The sequence below is a fragment of the Vipera ursinii genome (assembly GCF_947247035.1).
Source record: "Vipera ursinii genome assembly, chromosome: 2".
Classification (NCBI taxonomy): Eukaryota; Metazoa; Chordata; class Lepidosauria; order Squamata; family Viperidae; genus Vipera; species Vipera ursinii.
Genome location: NC_139513.1, coordinates 228,788,421 through 228,805,561, shown reverse-complemented (window position 1 = coordinate 228,805,561; position 17,141 = coordinate 228,788,421). Strand labels below are relative to the sequence as shown.

The following is a 17,141-nucleotide window of genomic DNA, read 5'->3' as shown; positions in this document are numbered from 1 at the left end:
GGTGTAAATCCCATTTTGTTATTTTGTTTTTGATTTTTATTTATTTATTTCTACATCCCTTAACATTTTCTATACACAGTCTATCTCTAAAGATAGAGTGTAGAGGAAGGAATGGCAAACACTGGGGGCAAAGTTAAAAGTGGGATCAGCCTCGAATCTACATAGCCATAAGTAAACTAAGTCAAACAACCCCACTTGAACTCTGTTGACCCTTAACTAACTACTAAAAGGTTCCCCCGCACATGCGTGCTAGTCGTTTCCGACTCTAGGGGCCGGTGCCCATCTCCGTTTCAAAGCCAAAGAGCCAGCGCTTGTCCAAGGACGTCTCCGTGGTCATGTGGCCAGCATGACTAGATGCCAAAGGCGCACGGAACGCTGTTACCTTCCCACCGGAGTGGTCCCTATTTTTCTACTTGCATTTTTATGTGCTTTTGAACTGCTAGGTTGGCAGAAGCTGGGACGAGTAACAGGCGCTCACTCTGTTACGTGGCACTCGGGATTCGACCCGCCAAACTGCCAACCTTCTGATCGACAAGCTCAGCGTCCTAACCCACTGAGCCACCATGTCCCTCTAACTAACTACTACCAGGTGCTAATTCAGAATATTCCTATACCTAGGCACAAGTAGCAATGAATCCATTTAATTGGACCTTCATGTGTGGACCTTATCTTTCACGCCCAACATAGACAGTCTTAAAATTATCTTTTGGGTCAGTTGTTCAAAAATATCCTTCAACATGTCCAATGTTATGCTTCATTCCACATTAGTACTGTAAATCACATTTAAGAGTTACTCTCCTTTAATCTTTAGCTCTTTTCTGATTCCCTCTAGTGTCCACTTTCGAAGTCTCATCCTATCATTTTTTTTAAAGATAATTTAAAACAAAAGAATTTTCTTGTGGGAAGGATTCTTAAAACTAATTCCAAAATCTTATTTAAAATTATTTTACTAAGGTTTGAAGGAAACCTTCCCAGTGCTGTAAAACCTGTCAATCCAAAGGTTTCTACTAGCTGAAAAGCAGTTAAAAAACAATTTCCAAAAGTGATTAGAAAAGCAATAACAACCATTTCCAAAAGTGATGTAAAAAGGAAGTATATTTGTCCAGTGTCCTTTCAAAGATCATGACTGCAGTTTGAGTAAGGTGAGTCTCTCAGAGCTCTAAGCATATCTTGCAGCCTCTTTGTGAGGAGCAACTATAAGGAGCATTTGTGGATGATCCTGGGTCCTTTCCTTGTTTGAAGAGGAACTACTGGGTCTTCATTTTGTTGGAGTCATCCATTTTAGGCAGAACAGTTCACCATTTCTTCCCAGAAGTTTTTGACTTGGGGAAAAAACATTCTGTAGTAAACTGTTTTTGAAATCACTTCAGCCTATGATTAATACTAAACAAGAAACAGAAGAGTAATGCTAAAAGGCAAGATGAGAAAGAATGCAAACCTCCAGTTATTTTCTAATTTCATTGGATGAATTGAACCTTGGAATTTAAACAGAACTCCAGATTCATCCATTCATATATTTGTATCTATACATATGCCTATATATCTATCAGTTATATGAATTGTGTGCATCTATCCAAGAAAACAAAACAAAAACATACGCACAGATTATGCTTTTGAAACAATCGCTATAGGTACGTTAATGTTAATTGACTATTTTTTGCTCTTCCAGAATCGAATGGAGGAAAGCAAAGCACTATTTAGGACAATTATCACATATCCCTGGTTCCAGAATTCTTCAGTCATTCTATTCTTAAATAAGAAAGACCTTTTAGAGGAGAAAATAATGTATTCACATCTAGTTGACTATTTCCCGGAGTATGATGGTAAGTTTGTTTGTTTTTAATAAGACGTTGTGTGCAAGTAGTATGACAGCAATAAGACAACATTATAGAGTGGATAAGTGAGAACAAGCTTGCCTTCTGTAGTTCTGTAATATTATGGCCACCATGCCCATACTTCTAATTAAATGGTGCATTCTTAACTACACGTTCAGAGCGTCAGTTGTTATTTGTTAACCAGAAAAACAGCCCTTGAACATACCATGGTTTGTGTCTTCAGTTCACCTGAATAAGATTTGAGGAGGAAGAAATTCTATCCATATGACTGGAGGATGTTTTGTTTAATAAAAACTGTCTGGTTGTGCCTGTGTACATAACTGAAGTGATGGAGTTTACCATATTTGTCATTCTTCCTAATCTCATGGGATTAACAGAATAGGGTAAGTCAAATTCAGAGGCAGTGCAGGGAGACTTGCGTGTCTTACTAAAAGGATGTGTTTGTTAAATTGATAATTATACATTCTATGCCTTGTACCTCTACTTATTGAGAAGTGGAAAGAGAGAGAGTGCACCTGCTGAAAAATGTACCAATAATTGAAGCAAAGAGAAGGGTTTTTCCCTTCACTTTTCCCTCTACCTTTGAAAGCTCACATGTTTCTTTCCCAATGGCTGTATTGCCTGGAATAATAATAATAAGAATAAGAATAAGAATAATAATAATAATAATAATGTTGGAAGGGACCTTGGAGGTCATCTAGTCCAACTCCCTGCTTAGGCAGGAAACCCTATACCATTTCAGACAAGTGGCTGGCCAGTCTCTTAAAAACTTCCAGTGTTGGAGCATTCACCACTTCTGGAGGCAGGTTGTTCCACTGGTTAATTGCTCTGTCAGGAAGTTTCTCCTTAGTTCTAGGTTGCTTCTCTCCTTGACTAGTTTCCATCCGTTGCTTCTTGTCCTGCTTTCAGGTGCTTTGGAGAATAGCTTGACTCCCTCTTCTTTGTGGCAGCCCCTGAGATATTGGAACACTGCTATCATGTCCCCCCTCGTCCTTCTCTTCATTAAACTACACATACCCAATTCCAGCAACTGTTCCCTATATGTTTCAGCCTCCAGTCCCCCAATCATCTTTGTTGCTTTTCTCTGTACTCTTTCTAGAGTCTCGACACCTTTTTTACATCGTGGTGACCAAAACTGGATGCAGTATTCCAGGTGTGGCCTTACCAAGGCATTGTAAAGTGGTATTAGTACTTAACACGATCTGGATTCTATCCCTCTGTTAATGCAGCCTAGCACTGTGTTGGCTTTTTTGGCAGCTGCAGCACACTGCTGGCTCATATTTAAGTGATTGTCCACTAGGACTCCGAGAACTCTCTCACAGTTGCTACTATTGAGCAAGGTACCACCTATACTATACCTGTGCATTTGATTTTTCCTGCCTAAATATAGAACCTTACTTTTTTCACCATTGAATTTCATTTTGTTAGATAGTGCCCAGAGTTTGAGTCTGTCCAGATCCTCCTGTATCTTAAGCCTATCTTCTGGAGTATTGGCTATTCCTGCCAGCTTGGTGTCGTCTGCAAATTTGATGAGTTCCCCATCTATCCCCTCATCCAAATCTTTAATGAAGATGTTGAAGAGCACTGGGCCCAGAACAGAGCCCTGGGGCACCCCACTACACACTTCCTTCCATGTAGATGCAGTTCCGGCCTGTCAGCCAGCTACGAATCCATCTGGTGGTGATGCTATCTAACCACATTTTTCTATCATATCAAGTAGTAGGTTGTGATCTACTTTATCAAATGCCTTACTGAAGTCCAAGTAAATTATATCTACAGCATTCCTCTGGTCCACTAGTTTTGTCACTTGGTCAAAGAATGCAATAAGATTTGTCTGGCATGATCTGTTTTTGACAAACCCATGTTGGCTTTTAGTGATAACTTTGTTCGTATCAAGGTGTTCACTGATTTGTTGTTTGATTATCTTTTCCAGAATCTTCCCAGTGACAGTCACTGTAATCTTGTTTTAAAATGAAACCTCTGTCTTCTTTCTCAATCATTTCTCTGTGTATATTCTTTCTATTTGTTTAAAGATGCCAGTATAGTAGCTCCCATCCTAATGTACTATGAAATTCTTGCCTTTGGCTTGTTTTTAACCATCTTTACTTTAAAAGGTTAAATGTCAGTTCTCCAAGTTACCATGATTGTTGAGTAAGATGTTGGGATGTATCATTTTTCAGTCCACAACCTCTCTTCCATCCTTCAATATTCAGTCCTCATTTCTTCCTTAGATATCACCACAGTGTAATAATAGCTATTTACAGGTATTCCTTGACTTATGAGCGGAGTGAGTCCAAAAATTCCGTTGCTAAGCAAGACAGTTGTTAAGTGAGCTTTGTCCCATTTTATAACCTTTCTTGCCATAATTGTTAAGGGAATCACTGCAGTCATTAAGTGAGTCTGGCTTTCCCATTGTCTTTGCTTGTCAGAATGTTGCAAAAGGTGATCACATGACCCTGGGTCAATGCAGCCGTCATGAATACATACCAATTGCCAAGCGTCCAAATTTTTATCACATGACCATGGGTTACTGCAATGTCATAAACTGAAAAATGTTCACGAGTCATTTTTTTAAATGCCGTCATGAATTCCAGTGGTTACTAACCGAATAGTTGTAAGTCAAGGACTACCTTTATTTTTTTGAAGATAAATTCAATATACTTCTTTTCTGGTGTAACAGGACCTCAGCGAGATGCGCAGGCAGCAAGAGAATTTATCTTGAAGATGTTTGTTGACCTGAATCCTGAGAGTGAAAAAATTATCTACTCCCATTTCACGTGTGCTACAGACACAGAGAATATCCGCTTTGTCTTTGCTGCCGTCAAGGACACTATCTTACAGTTAAACCTGAAGGAGTACAACTTGGTCTAACTGTGCCTCTTAGATCTCCACCCACCCACTTCGGGCAATTGGAAGATATTCAAGAGGGACTGTACTATCTGTGAAAACGATCTGCGTAATACTAATTTATTGCTGGCCTGGACTCTGTTAATATTTGCAGAGTTTGTAGTAAATATTACAATTTTATTTAAACTTTACAGAGGAAAAGAAACAAAAGATGCTGAACTACATTCACAGCTCATTTCCTCTTTTTTAAGTCAAACTTTTGTGACTTAATGTGTTCTAAATTCTCAGTTGTGCACTCACAAAATGATAGGGGTTTGGGTTGATTTTTTGTTGTTGTTGTGACTGAAGCAAAATCAAGTTGGGCTCTCCCTCCCATTGTCTCTGCCTGTGTCTGTCTTGATTTATTTTTTTCAGGTACAATACCTATCCCCACAAATTTCATTTTCAGGTTTCCTTTTTAGATTGGGTTTTTTTTGGGGGGGGGGAACCCCATCACTAGAATTTAAGCCATAGGAAACTGCTTTTGTGAGGGATCAAATCTGGTGTTCTGATTTTGTTTAATTTTTGGCAGATGTAAAGTATACCTACCTTTTGGTATCATCTTTGCACTGAAGGAATGTTGTTCATTGGGAATATTATAGATTTTTATCCATAACAGTACCATAGAAATTCAACAAACTATGTAGAACACAGCAACAAATTACTGAGAACGTTTTTGAAGCAGATTAGCTTTTTGATCTATTTACTCTCTTCTAAAACCAACCTTTAAAAAAAATCTCTCCCCCCCCCCCTTTTTTTTTTTTGGTTCTTAATCACAGATGCCAAATATATACCTTGGAAATACTATAGCCTGGAATGACTGTTTTTTAAATTAAGCAGACTATCTAGATTTCTCATCCCAGTTTCAGATTTTTAAAAATTGTGCAGAAAGTATTGGCCAGATTTGGCTCTTTTCTTCTTATAAACATAGTGACTGCAAAATGTAAGATGGTGATTTAAGATGCCAAGTTAACTGATAGAGAATCTCTTCCAGACAACTGCCAAATATTAAAGAAAAGAGATTTTTTTTTGTTTCCTCTTTGTACTAAAAAGCATTCCATTTCTCAACGCCAAGCTTTCCCCCATAACATTATAAGTAAAAAATGGTGCTACATACATATGCATATGGCCAAATTCAAAAACAGTTTGAATACTGTATAAAGTGCTATAAGATTGGACACTGTTCTTATTTTCCTTCTTTACTAAGGCACTTTTAATGGAAAAAGACAAAATAGCTAAAAGAGAGAGAGAGAAAATGTACATAAAAGCTATATTTGTGTGTGAAATGACAAAATGGAAGGCTAAACCTATATATAATTGTTTGAGAACAAGTCCAGTGGATTCAGAAGAATGACTTCTGAGTAAATGTATGTTTTAATAATAGAATGGGAGCGGGGGGAATCCACTATACCTGTTTTGGTGGACATTGTCTCTCTGCCTCTCTCTTTTGGATGAAATCAGATTTTTAAAGTTTTGTGTAAAACAACTGTAAATAAAAATTGTCAGTTTGGAAAATTGTACACATGAGGTAGAAAATACGAAATTCAACTAATTTTTCTAAAAGGTGATTTTTGCAGTTGTAGGGTTAAAATAAATTATCTGCATTACACTTTGGGGCACAGAGGAGACAATGAATGCGATAAATTACAACTAAACCTCAAGTGTAGGAGCAATCTGCCAAACATTAGTATTATCAACACAAGGGCCAGATTCCCAGTGTAACATTCTTAAAATAATGCTTCATGGATAATCTACAACATATTACTAATAAAATTTCTATTGACCCTTAATTCTTTATATTAAAATTGATTAAAACTTGGGTTGCTTTTGTTCCCTAATCATGAAATCTTGTAAATTTAAAAAAGTAGGCCTAGTGCAATTATGAATGCCTATAATCATTGTGAGATATGTATACGTATATGTATATGTATCTCACAGCATCCATACAGGCTTTGTAATCATTTTGGGCAGATTAAATGTGCTGTATTGATATGTATCTATGTAATTGTAATGTATGTCTTACAGATAATTCACAATTTAAATAATGTTATTTTATTTACTTTTTTAACAGAAGAATGTACATTTTGTCAGTTTATTTCTGACTAGGTTTGTTTTTAATTTTTATTTACAAACATTATAGTTCAGAGTGGTACTAAAATTATGCAGTATAAAATCATTTGCACTGCCCTGAGAAAAATTGGAGTGGAAATTCACGTGCAAATGCATACACAGAGGAATTTAAGCTCTTTTTTGTTGGATTACATTGTTCTTTGGCAAATGAAAAGGTTAGTTTGCATCCCCAGTCTTTTCATGGTAAAAATGATTTCTTTTTTGTCTTGGTTTATTTTTTTTACCACAATGAAGATTCTCTGTGGCCACATAATATTGAAAACATGTATAAGCTATCGAGTCATTGAGCTAGCAACTCTGCAATTAGTTAAGCTTGTCTGCTTTGATAAGGATATAGGAGCATATGTTGTAGACTATCATCAAGAAGGGATGATAGTAACAACTTTGCAATTTTCAGGTGCAACAACAGGATCATGAAAAATCAGTTTGGGTTGGAAGCATTCTTAAATATAGGGCACACATTTCAACATGTATTACATTTTTTTTTTAATTTCCAACACCCAGTGGAAATTTGAAACATACAATTGTTTCATGCTACCAGGGGATTCATAAGAATTCATTTTTGCAATAGTTATCATGTTACCTCCCAAAACTCATGGATCAGCTGTCACTTCTTCATTTATGTCATATTTAGTTCAAACTAACATTTGAAAAGAATGTATTTTTCTTTAAATGTGACATTGTTGCAGCTGATACCGTTATAAATATTTCATGTTGGAATGTCATAACTAACTCTAAAATTGGCACTGTAGGAGAAAAATGACACATAATGCAAATGAATTATTGTTTATTTAACCTTTGAGCTTTTAAGAATGGAACTTGAGGTATTATATATAAATGGCGTTACCAATTTTACAGGATCCTTCAGCTGGGACAAGGGTAGGCAACGTCAGGAATTCTGGGAGTTGAAGTCCACAAGTTATAAAAGAGCCAAGGTTGCCTACCCCTGAGCTAGGAAGACTGCCATTATAGGAGCTGAATCTCCATGTAGCATTTGAAATGGCAAACCTTTCACTCAGTTTACAAAGCTTTCCTCCCAGTTCTGAATGGAGACGAGGAAGAAGTGATGGCAAGCAGATAACAAAATGGGCAGAAAGTAGCTAGTAGCCTTGGCTTATCTTGATCATCGCAATTGACCTTGATGCCCAGGGATCTCATAGCCAGTTCTTCAGTGAGGACTCCACATGAAAGCAGTGTATGCTTGGAAAAGAATTTAGAAAAAGTGCTTTGAACCTCTTGTAAGAAGCCTGCTATTTGTTAAAGAAGCTGCCATTTTTCAAGCTTCTTTGCGGGCCTGCAAAGCAATCATGTCTGTCAGAAGAAATCCATGCATTAAAGTTAATGAGACACTTAAAGCGGGTGAAAATTTTCTTTAGCTTCACTCGATCATGAAGGAGTAGAAAGGTGCTGTGTGGCCTTGTGATTGATTGAGTGAGGTCAGAAAAAGTCAGAGCCCAGGCCTACCAAACATTTTTTTTCTTGAATGGAAGTGGTAACTAAGTCCCATATCTGGTGTATGACAATATCTCTTCTCTTAAAATGGGAATAAGCAAACCTTTCCACTTCAAGTGGATTTTTTTTCTTCTATTTTTTTAAAAAAAAATAGGTTGGAAGGAAAGAACAGAAGAGGTTAAATATGCTGTGGGAGGTGGAATTGTTCATAATTATGGTTCTTTGGAAGAATTTTGGAAGCATCAGAAGAGGGGAGAATCAAAATCTATGAAGTGACAAGCTCAACTAAGGCCATCATCTGGAGAGACCTCTGTATTTTTAAATTTCCATAATAAAGAATTTAAACATGACATTTTTTTCCTTAGCTGTAGTATAGGTAAATTACATTTTTGTGGGAATATTCTGAATTTGAAGGAGAACTTTGCCAAGGCAACCTAACTTTGAATTGTCATAGCTACATTGCTTTGTGCCAGAGATCAAAATGCAACATAGATTTTTAAAGTGGTACTCCTCATCCCATTTAAGATTTATTATCTGAAGATTAAGGTGAGGATTAGTTACACGTTTGGTTTTGGTATATATATGCCTTAACAGATTTTGAGCCCAGATATCTGTGCCTCCAAGTTATCCAAAGTGAACTTAAGATGATTTGTAACTTTGCCAAAACAATGTAACACTGCAAATCAGTTTCTTGGAAAGCTGTGTCTTAATGATTATTAGGATCCCAGCCAGCCTGAAAATTGTTCTCGCCTCTATTTTATGTTTAACGGAAGTTGTGCAACAGTTTCCCATTCAGTTCAGTGGGGCTTGTCCAAGAAAGCTGATGAATCATATCCATGCATAGAAATGATCTTACCAGAGGAGAAACTCATGGCTTCTCTTTTTCTAAATCTCTGGAAATCTCCCATCCTCAGTCCAGACATACAATCCAGACATACAAAAGATGAATAAATGAACAAAAAGCTTTTCCTTTTTTATTCAAAAGTATTCTCATTGTGAAGATTATCTGAACCAGTTCCATTTTACAGGTAGTTGTACCATGGCAGGATTTTTGTTTTCCTGATTTCCAGGTTTTAAAGGGAACAGAATTTTTATGTGATGTATCAGTCAAGAATGACTGTGTGATTTGCCAAAAAAAAAAGAAAAGAAAAGATGGGAAATGTCTGCATATTAAAGAGACCGCTGGGCTTTACCACAGCTTTTGGTTGTGAGCGTCAAATTACTTTTGACGTACAGGTTGACTTCTCCCATTTGTTTTTGAATTTTCACCAAAAAAAACCCCGGATTAAATGATTAAAAGAATTTTAAGTGTTAAAACATACAAGAAAAAAAATGTACACCAGGTATAAAGATGTGCTCCAGGGATGCTTTCACGCCTGCAGCAACAGTACCTTCATTTCACAAGTGGTGAGAACAGCCAAATCCACATTCAAGGATCTCTGCAGGTGGGGTAAAAAAAAAAATCAAGGTTATGGCCACAGCCATATATGATGGAATCCCACTTCTTTTTTATGTGGAATGGCTGTGACTGCTATCATCACATTTTTACCTCTTCCTAAAGCCCTATTTTAGGGGAAATTAACATGGCTTTGGAGTTCCCTTACATTGTTGACCTCAAATTCTGGAAAATATTGCAAAAGGCTAATTCCTGTTATTTAGGCAGATTCCTGGCTTTTGTAAATAGCTTTTTAGCCCACATGCCTCATATACATACATCATAGTCAATATTAAATGTATATTTTTGTTATATAGCCTTATTTTAATTTGGAAATTCATTTGCACATCATTATAGCCCCTAATCTGGAGTTTTGTGTTCGCTATTTGGGCCTTTTAAGTGAATGAGACATTATTCACTTAAAGATACAGTGTTAATAAATATTTCTGCTTTGATATCTCTATTGAATTGAATTGTCCAGGAATAATTCACAATAACTCATTTACACATTGCAAGGCATGCTTTATCAGCAGTACTTTTCCATTTTATTCTAGTATATTGGAAAACATTTTAACTGTGATTAAATAGCATTTAAAACATGGATAATCCCCGTAATTGTTATTATGCCTATATTCTTGCAAATGGGTCACTTTCCTTGTATTTCCTTCAAAGTAAACCTTGAATGCAGTTAACTACAATTTTATAGACAATACTTATGTTTAAACAAGTACTTTGGAAATGAAATGGGAGCTAGTAAGTTTAAACAGAAAGACTTGATACAAGATTTAAAAAGTGCCAGGTAGCAGAAGGATTCAGCCATGTGTCCTTCCTTCAACATACTTGTAAAATTCAATTTGTTAGTGATTTCTTTATAACAATATCTTGAAAGCTAGCCTTATAGAAACTACATGTTGACCAGATGGGACTCTTGTACTTTTAACTCAGCAGTATTTTATTACTTAACGCTTGTTCTTAATATCCTTCAAATGCATGTATCATCTATGATTTGAGACTGAACATTTTTGACATCAGCTACTGTATAACAATACCCAAATGACTGCACTAGTTAAGATTACAGCATTTTGGCCATACTTTTGTACTCCAGCATCTTTCTTCCTCTCCATTTGCATCTCTTAAAGTACTTTTGGCTCATTGTTATCTTTAAATGCTCTTTTATAATTATAGGAATAAATACTTTTATTCCCATTATTGTTTCAAAGTGCAGTACTGTAACCTAACCAGGCATGCTAATCTGTAAAAAAACTACATATCCTGCATATGTTTGAAAAAGGTAATATGTTCTCCCGCTCCCCCATACTGGATGGTATATCAACATCTTTAATATAGATTCGTTATCAAGATATATTAATACACCTTCATATACATACGTAAATAATTCAATGAGAAGTTCGTACTATGTGTATCACTTTATATTAACCAAAAAAACTTAAGGACTGCACAGATCCCTACTAAAGAATATATTTATATAAAACATAATAGATTTTTTTTTCCTTTCTGGAGACAGACAACATAAATTCATACTGTACACCTGTTGGCTTTTGATTTTGAAATTACAGCTACTTATTTAAATGAATGGTAAGAATATTCCTAATCCAATTTAAAATAATGTTCAAAAGGCAGAACAACCTTAAATACCAAATAGCAATCAGACACATATAGTTCATTATACTTCATAGTGAGCAGTCTAACACTGAGTCCTACTTTAATCTATAGGAGAACACACTTAAATTTTTGCTAGGTGAGAATTGCATTGAGTGTAAGTTGTTCACAGTACTTAAATAGAATGGGAATTTCTAAATTCATGAGAAAACTAACTTGATAACTTTACAGATGATCAATCTGTAAAAAGGTAAAGGTAAAAGTTTCCCTTGCAGTCATGTATGATGCTGGGGCACGATGCTCATCTCCATTTCTTGGCCATGGGAGCCAGCATAGTCGAAGACAATTTCCGTGGTCATGTGGCCAGCACGGCTATACCCCAAAGGTGCATGGAATGCTGTTACCTTCCCAGCAAAGTGGTACCTATTTATTTACTTGTACTCACATGCTTTCAAACTGCTAGGTGAGCAGGAACTGAGGCAAGTAATGGGAGCTCATCCCATTGCGCGGTGCTCGAGTCTCAAACCCAGGCTGTCAGCTCTCCAACTGACAAGTTCAGTGTCTTTAATCTGCTGAACCATCATGCCCCTCTTGATCAATCTGTAATTAACATTTTACTTGAGTTAATATTGTTTACGTTTTTTAAAAAATGGATTTGTACATCATACTGTCTGGTCCTTAAAATAAAATCCAGTAAGTAGAAGCAAATTATGATTATGTTTGGTCAATGATGACCAGTCAAAGTTAGAAAGATTGTTTCAGCCAAGGAAAAGGCTATATATTACTCTCTACGATATAATCCCTTCTTCTTTGTATCTATATAGGATGGTAATAATAGAAGACTAAGTATCGCAGTAGGAAATGTAATCGTAAATTGTAGTTGTTAGTTCATAATGCTTATCCACAAAGTACAAATGGTTAAGCATATGAGCACACTATTAGTAATTAAAATCAACCAGTTCACTGCTAGCTTGATAGCTTGACCAAACTATTTTTTTTTTGTCTGCAGCCTGCTGCAATAGAGGTTGATGTGAAATGGTCTTGCATCAGACCTATTGGCCTGCTTTCTTTAAGCTTGAGCTATTATACAACGATTTGAGATATTCTGCTGTTCTCTCCCCCAGGCACACAAGGGATGAGAAAGAGAGATGAGTCAGGCAGGTGAAGTCAAGAATAGATAGACTGATTAGGCAAAAGAGTAATTACCGGTAAGTCAACATTGAAATGCAACAACAGTGTTTTACTGAAAACCATGGTCAAAGTTGAGATTCAAGAAATCCAAGTGTAAGAGGTATTGGCACACAATTCAATTATTTGCAAAGATATTTGTTTCTTTTGTGACAACTCTTTCCCAATTGACCCCAGGACCCACCCAGCCAGCTTTCATCTCTAGACTGGTGGTAATTCCCAAGGAACCTGGTTACATAAACAGCATTCCTGTATCATTCAATTAGCCACTTTTTTCTGTCATGTTCCAAGACATCTTAGGCATCAGAACCTGTGTGTTCAAGGCAGGTAAGATCAAATTCCTGTCCAGAGGTAGGACTGAATCCTTGAGTAAGGAAGATCTATGGGCTCAATTACTGTGATTTCCATCATCACTTCTTTCTCTTCTGATCTTAAGCTGGCAATAACATACAGTAGTTGTTTCCCAGATAATTTACCTTGAAAATAGGAAAGTGTGATGTTCTGAGAATGTGATAAAGGAGGCAGTCTAAACTGATCATTTTGTGGGGAACAAATCTTAAATTTAGGGACATTTTCATCTCCAACATCTTTAGTTCAGTGGAGAGCCTTAACTTAGTTCAGATTGTGATTAATAATAGAGCCACATAAGAGGTGGTTTGAATGTTTGTGTCGGGGAATTTTACAGAGATGAAATCATATTTTTCCCTCCTTCCTATGTTTTTTTCACATTTCTCTTTTTATCACAACAAAAAAGGGGGCCAGGAAAGATAAATAGTGTCACAGTATTTTAATACGGTAGATACTAATAGAAATCTTCCATGTGGCTGCTGCTGAGACAACACTCTCACAATTATGGCCTTGAAGGCATTCTGATAAATGTAGGTAACGTGCTGATGTCCATTTTCTCATAGTTGTAAGTGCCAGGCAGCATGTCACATAGGCTGCAAATCATTATCTGACATCCACGTTAATGTTTATTTAATAAGATATCTGAGTTTGGGGAGTACATGCTTGGAGGTCTGATTCCACTTCTCACAAAGTCCTTTAGATTTTCACAACCTGTCCTGCTTTCTGCTTTTGATTAAGCAGCTGGCTGCCATCTCTTATCTTCTATGACTTGCTCTGATGCTCTGATGTCTCACTGGAATCCTTCCTCCAAACTTGAGAGATATAGGGCTGTCATAAGTTGTCCTAGCCTTCTGATGTTCAAAAGGTCAATGTGATGCAACTTGCTGCCCATATAGTTTATATGCATGTGTCTACAGGTTTCAGCTCTTCCTTTCTTTTTTGTCAAATAGATGATTTTCACCAGAGGCAAAATAAGCTCTTCTTTAAGAAAAAAAAATCTGAAATGCAAACATTTAGTACAGTAGTAATGGAAATCAGTTGCAGAGGCGTTCAGATTAGCTGCTTGTTTTTAAAAAATAAAATTTATGGAAGAAGATGGAAGACTCCCTACAGACCACACAAAGCCACTCACGTGCTACAAATGAGTTTCTGCCAGGATGTACAGATGTTGGAGAAAGCTTCAGATTAGATTCTAAGAAGTTATTGCCTTGGACACAATCTAAGGATACAGATGAAATGCTAAAGTTAGTGTGCAAAGAATTGTTAAACAAAAACGTCAACACAGCACAATAAAACAAAGATCAGACTGAAGACTACAGTCATGTTATTTGCCTGTTCTTCTTTCTGTCTGTTATTCCTCAACTTTTCTCTTTCTCCGAATGGTAATAAATTGAGAGGCTGCTAACCTCAGATTTTTTTCTTCAGCTTCAATCTATAGTGTCTGCCTTTATTTGGAAGAAATCCACATGTCCAAAGAGCTTGGGTTCAAAGACACTTGCCTCTATGTATGATCTAAAGCCACATCTTGGCCAGAGTAAATGTTGATTGACTGTCTAGGATGGGACTGACAGTCTGCAACATTGTGCATGCAACATTGTTCTACAGTAGAGTAGGTGCTTCTCTTGTTCTCAATAATTACTGTATTCCTTAAAAAAAAATCCTGCTGCGCCATGAACACCTGACTAGAAGATCTGATTCTTGACAGCTTTCATAAATATATTTGGGAAATTTTCTTCTGATCAGCTAGATGGATCAAAAGAGCCAGAGGCCACTCCATTCTTTCTCCATAGTGGCTGTGTTGTTTTCCATTGTACAAAGGCCACTTAAGACAATCCAGCAATTTCATGCTGTCATCTTCCCCAGTATCCACTTTTTTCCATGCTACCACAAAATGAAGACAGAAATAAGGACTTATTAGAGCTAAACATATTTTAAGTGGCCCGTGTAATTTGATCCTGATACCACACAGATTTTAAAAATTTGATTCTCTTGAGCTGCTGCTGCTGCTATTTTGCTAGAGCAGTAGAGCGGACTTCCTTAGCTGATTAGAGGAGTCTTCTCTCATTAGCAGTGTTGCAAGAAATACAAGAACCAAAAATATTGGGGGGGAAATGGCCAACCAGAACCTTCCTAAAATAAAACCAAAGGTTCTGACCAGTGGCTAAACCTCCATTTGAATCATCTGTTAAAACTTGCCTCTTCTCTAGCAGTCTATGATAGTGACTAATTGCTCAATGGATCTTTGTGTCCTTAATCCCTTAACTTCTCTAGTTCTACCAAAATGGTTTTCCAAAAGCGTTTCCTTGTCTTTTCTTCCTCCAAACCTTAAGATCAACCCCTTGTGGTTAAGACCAAATAAACACAAAACTGGAAAGTCTAGAAACGAAATACAGCATCAGCTGACGGATACCTACGTTCCATTTTTATCACGCTTGAGCAAAATGTCCTTGTATTGTGATTACCTTGGCATAATTTTGTTGGCTTGTTGTTATTTTAATCAGTGAGTTTCAATCTTTTGTATAGGAAAGGGCAAGCTCAGCTCTTGTTTTATTGATACATTTCCTCATTATATTATCATTGTATTATATGGTGATAGCCCCAAAATGTAAAGTGAAACCAAGGGAAGCAAATTATGTATAATCTTGTTATGATATAAATAATACATTAAACTCCTTATTTACAATCCCTTAATTCTGGGTTGAGTTGTGGTGATTGAAGCTGGGCATTTACTGGCTGGATGCCCTGCCTGATGCCACACGGAGTTCACAGCAGATTTTTTTAATTTGTGCTCTAGGAGAGAAATGTCAGCTGCTACCTATGATTGAACTCTTAACCTTCCGAGTGAGAGGCAAGCGTCTTCAACACTAGGCCAGGATGCTGCTCCTATATAAATAATACATATTTTTCAAAAATCTTCTTAGCTTTTGAGTTAAAATCAGCTTTCTATTATGCATCTGGAGGTAAGCATAGGACAGTTGATTAGATCTAAATGTGGTTTTGTTTTTGGATCTCATTCAGGCACACCTTTTTGTTTCTCATTCAAGCCAGCCAGACTTTTTCAAGCTCCTCTGTAAACTTCAACGAAATGAAGTTGATAATTTTATGGGATACACAAGTTAATCCAACCTTACTTTTCATTGCCCAAAACATCTTTTGATGAAACCAGGGACTTGAAACTATGGATAGACATATAAAGTGTATTCGAGACTATAGGTAGTCCTCAACTTATAACCAGTTGCTTAGTGACCATTCAAAGTTATGACAGAGCTTAGCAGAAGTAGTTATAACACTATTCCAACTTCTGACAGCTGATCCCTGGTCACATGACCACATTTTGGGCTCTTGGAATTTATGGCTGTTTGCAGCATCCTGCAGTCATGTGACGACATTTTCATCAAAACCAGCCCATAATGAACAATTGGCTTGTTTAATGACCATAGTGTTAGCTTTACAACTGGTACATTTGCTAAATGCCACCCTCCCCCCCAAAGTAAAATCAGTCAGTCACCACTTTACAAGCATCACAATTTATCATAATGAGCAGGCTCTATTACAGTCATAAGTCGAGGACTACCTTTAGGGATATACCTAAAATGCACTGATACTCTAAAATGTTAAAATATTGATAGATAGAATATTAAAATGACAGGAATTTAAAGATCAATTATTATTCTGTATATTATGTCATGGGCTCTGATGAGCAGGAATGAGAACACGCAGAGGAGTACAGATGAACACATACTTTATTTAAGCAGAAACTGTACTGAGAGATTGGATTCACCTTGCCTCAATATATAGCCAGGCCCTATGGTATTAACCAATCAGATTGAAGCTATACTTGCCGCCCAAAGTTGACCAATAGCAGGACTGGCGCCATCCTGTCTGAGATGCTGGAGATGCTGGATGTAGTGATATTCCAAAAGCCCAGTACATAACACCCCTCCCTCCTAAGATCAGACTATAATACCCTTGACAATTGTCAAGGCCCAAACTGAATAATATTAAACAATACTAAATGTGATGATTTGTAAGCTAAGGTAATTAGAAGTCCTTACGTGACCTTCTCAGACATGTCTTGTAGAGTGGACTACAAAGATATTAAACAACGATATGACAATGCAATATACTACAAAGAGATAAAACAACGTCTCAATGAGCATGCAATACAGCAGTTAAATGTGCCCCCAATTTCTGTAGATAGTAGCAGATTGTCATACAGTTACACATCAGTTTATTTTACAACATAG

The 17,141-nt window shown here is 36.7% G+C and overlaps 1 protein-coding gene across 2 annotated transcripts in view; it reads left to right on the top strand.

Moving 5' to 3' along the window:
- Nucleotides 1-17,141, top strand: part of LOC310635566 (guanine nucleotide-binding protein G(q) subunit alpha) — a gene marked incomplete at its 5' end in the record, with an annotated part of 284,223 nt that overhangs the window by 84,134 nt on the left and 182,948 nt on the right. Inside the window, 2 exons of one of the 2 annotated variants that reach the window (XM_083354634.1) lie at nucleotides 1,670-1,823; nucleotides 4,516-8,551. In XM_083354634.1, the coding sequence (XP_083210760.1) occupies nucleotides 1,670-1,823; nucleotides 4,516-4,706 (345 nt within the window). In that variant the 3' untranslated portion in view covers nucleotides 4,707-8,551. Of the gene's footprint in view, nucleotides 1-1,669; nucleotides 1,864-4,515; nucleotides 8,552-17,141 lie in introns of those variants that run through there. The other variant, XM_083354635.1, reaches the window with a different exon arrangement.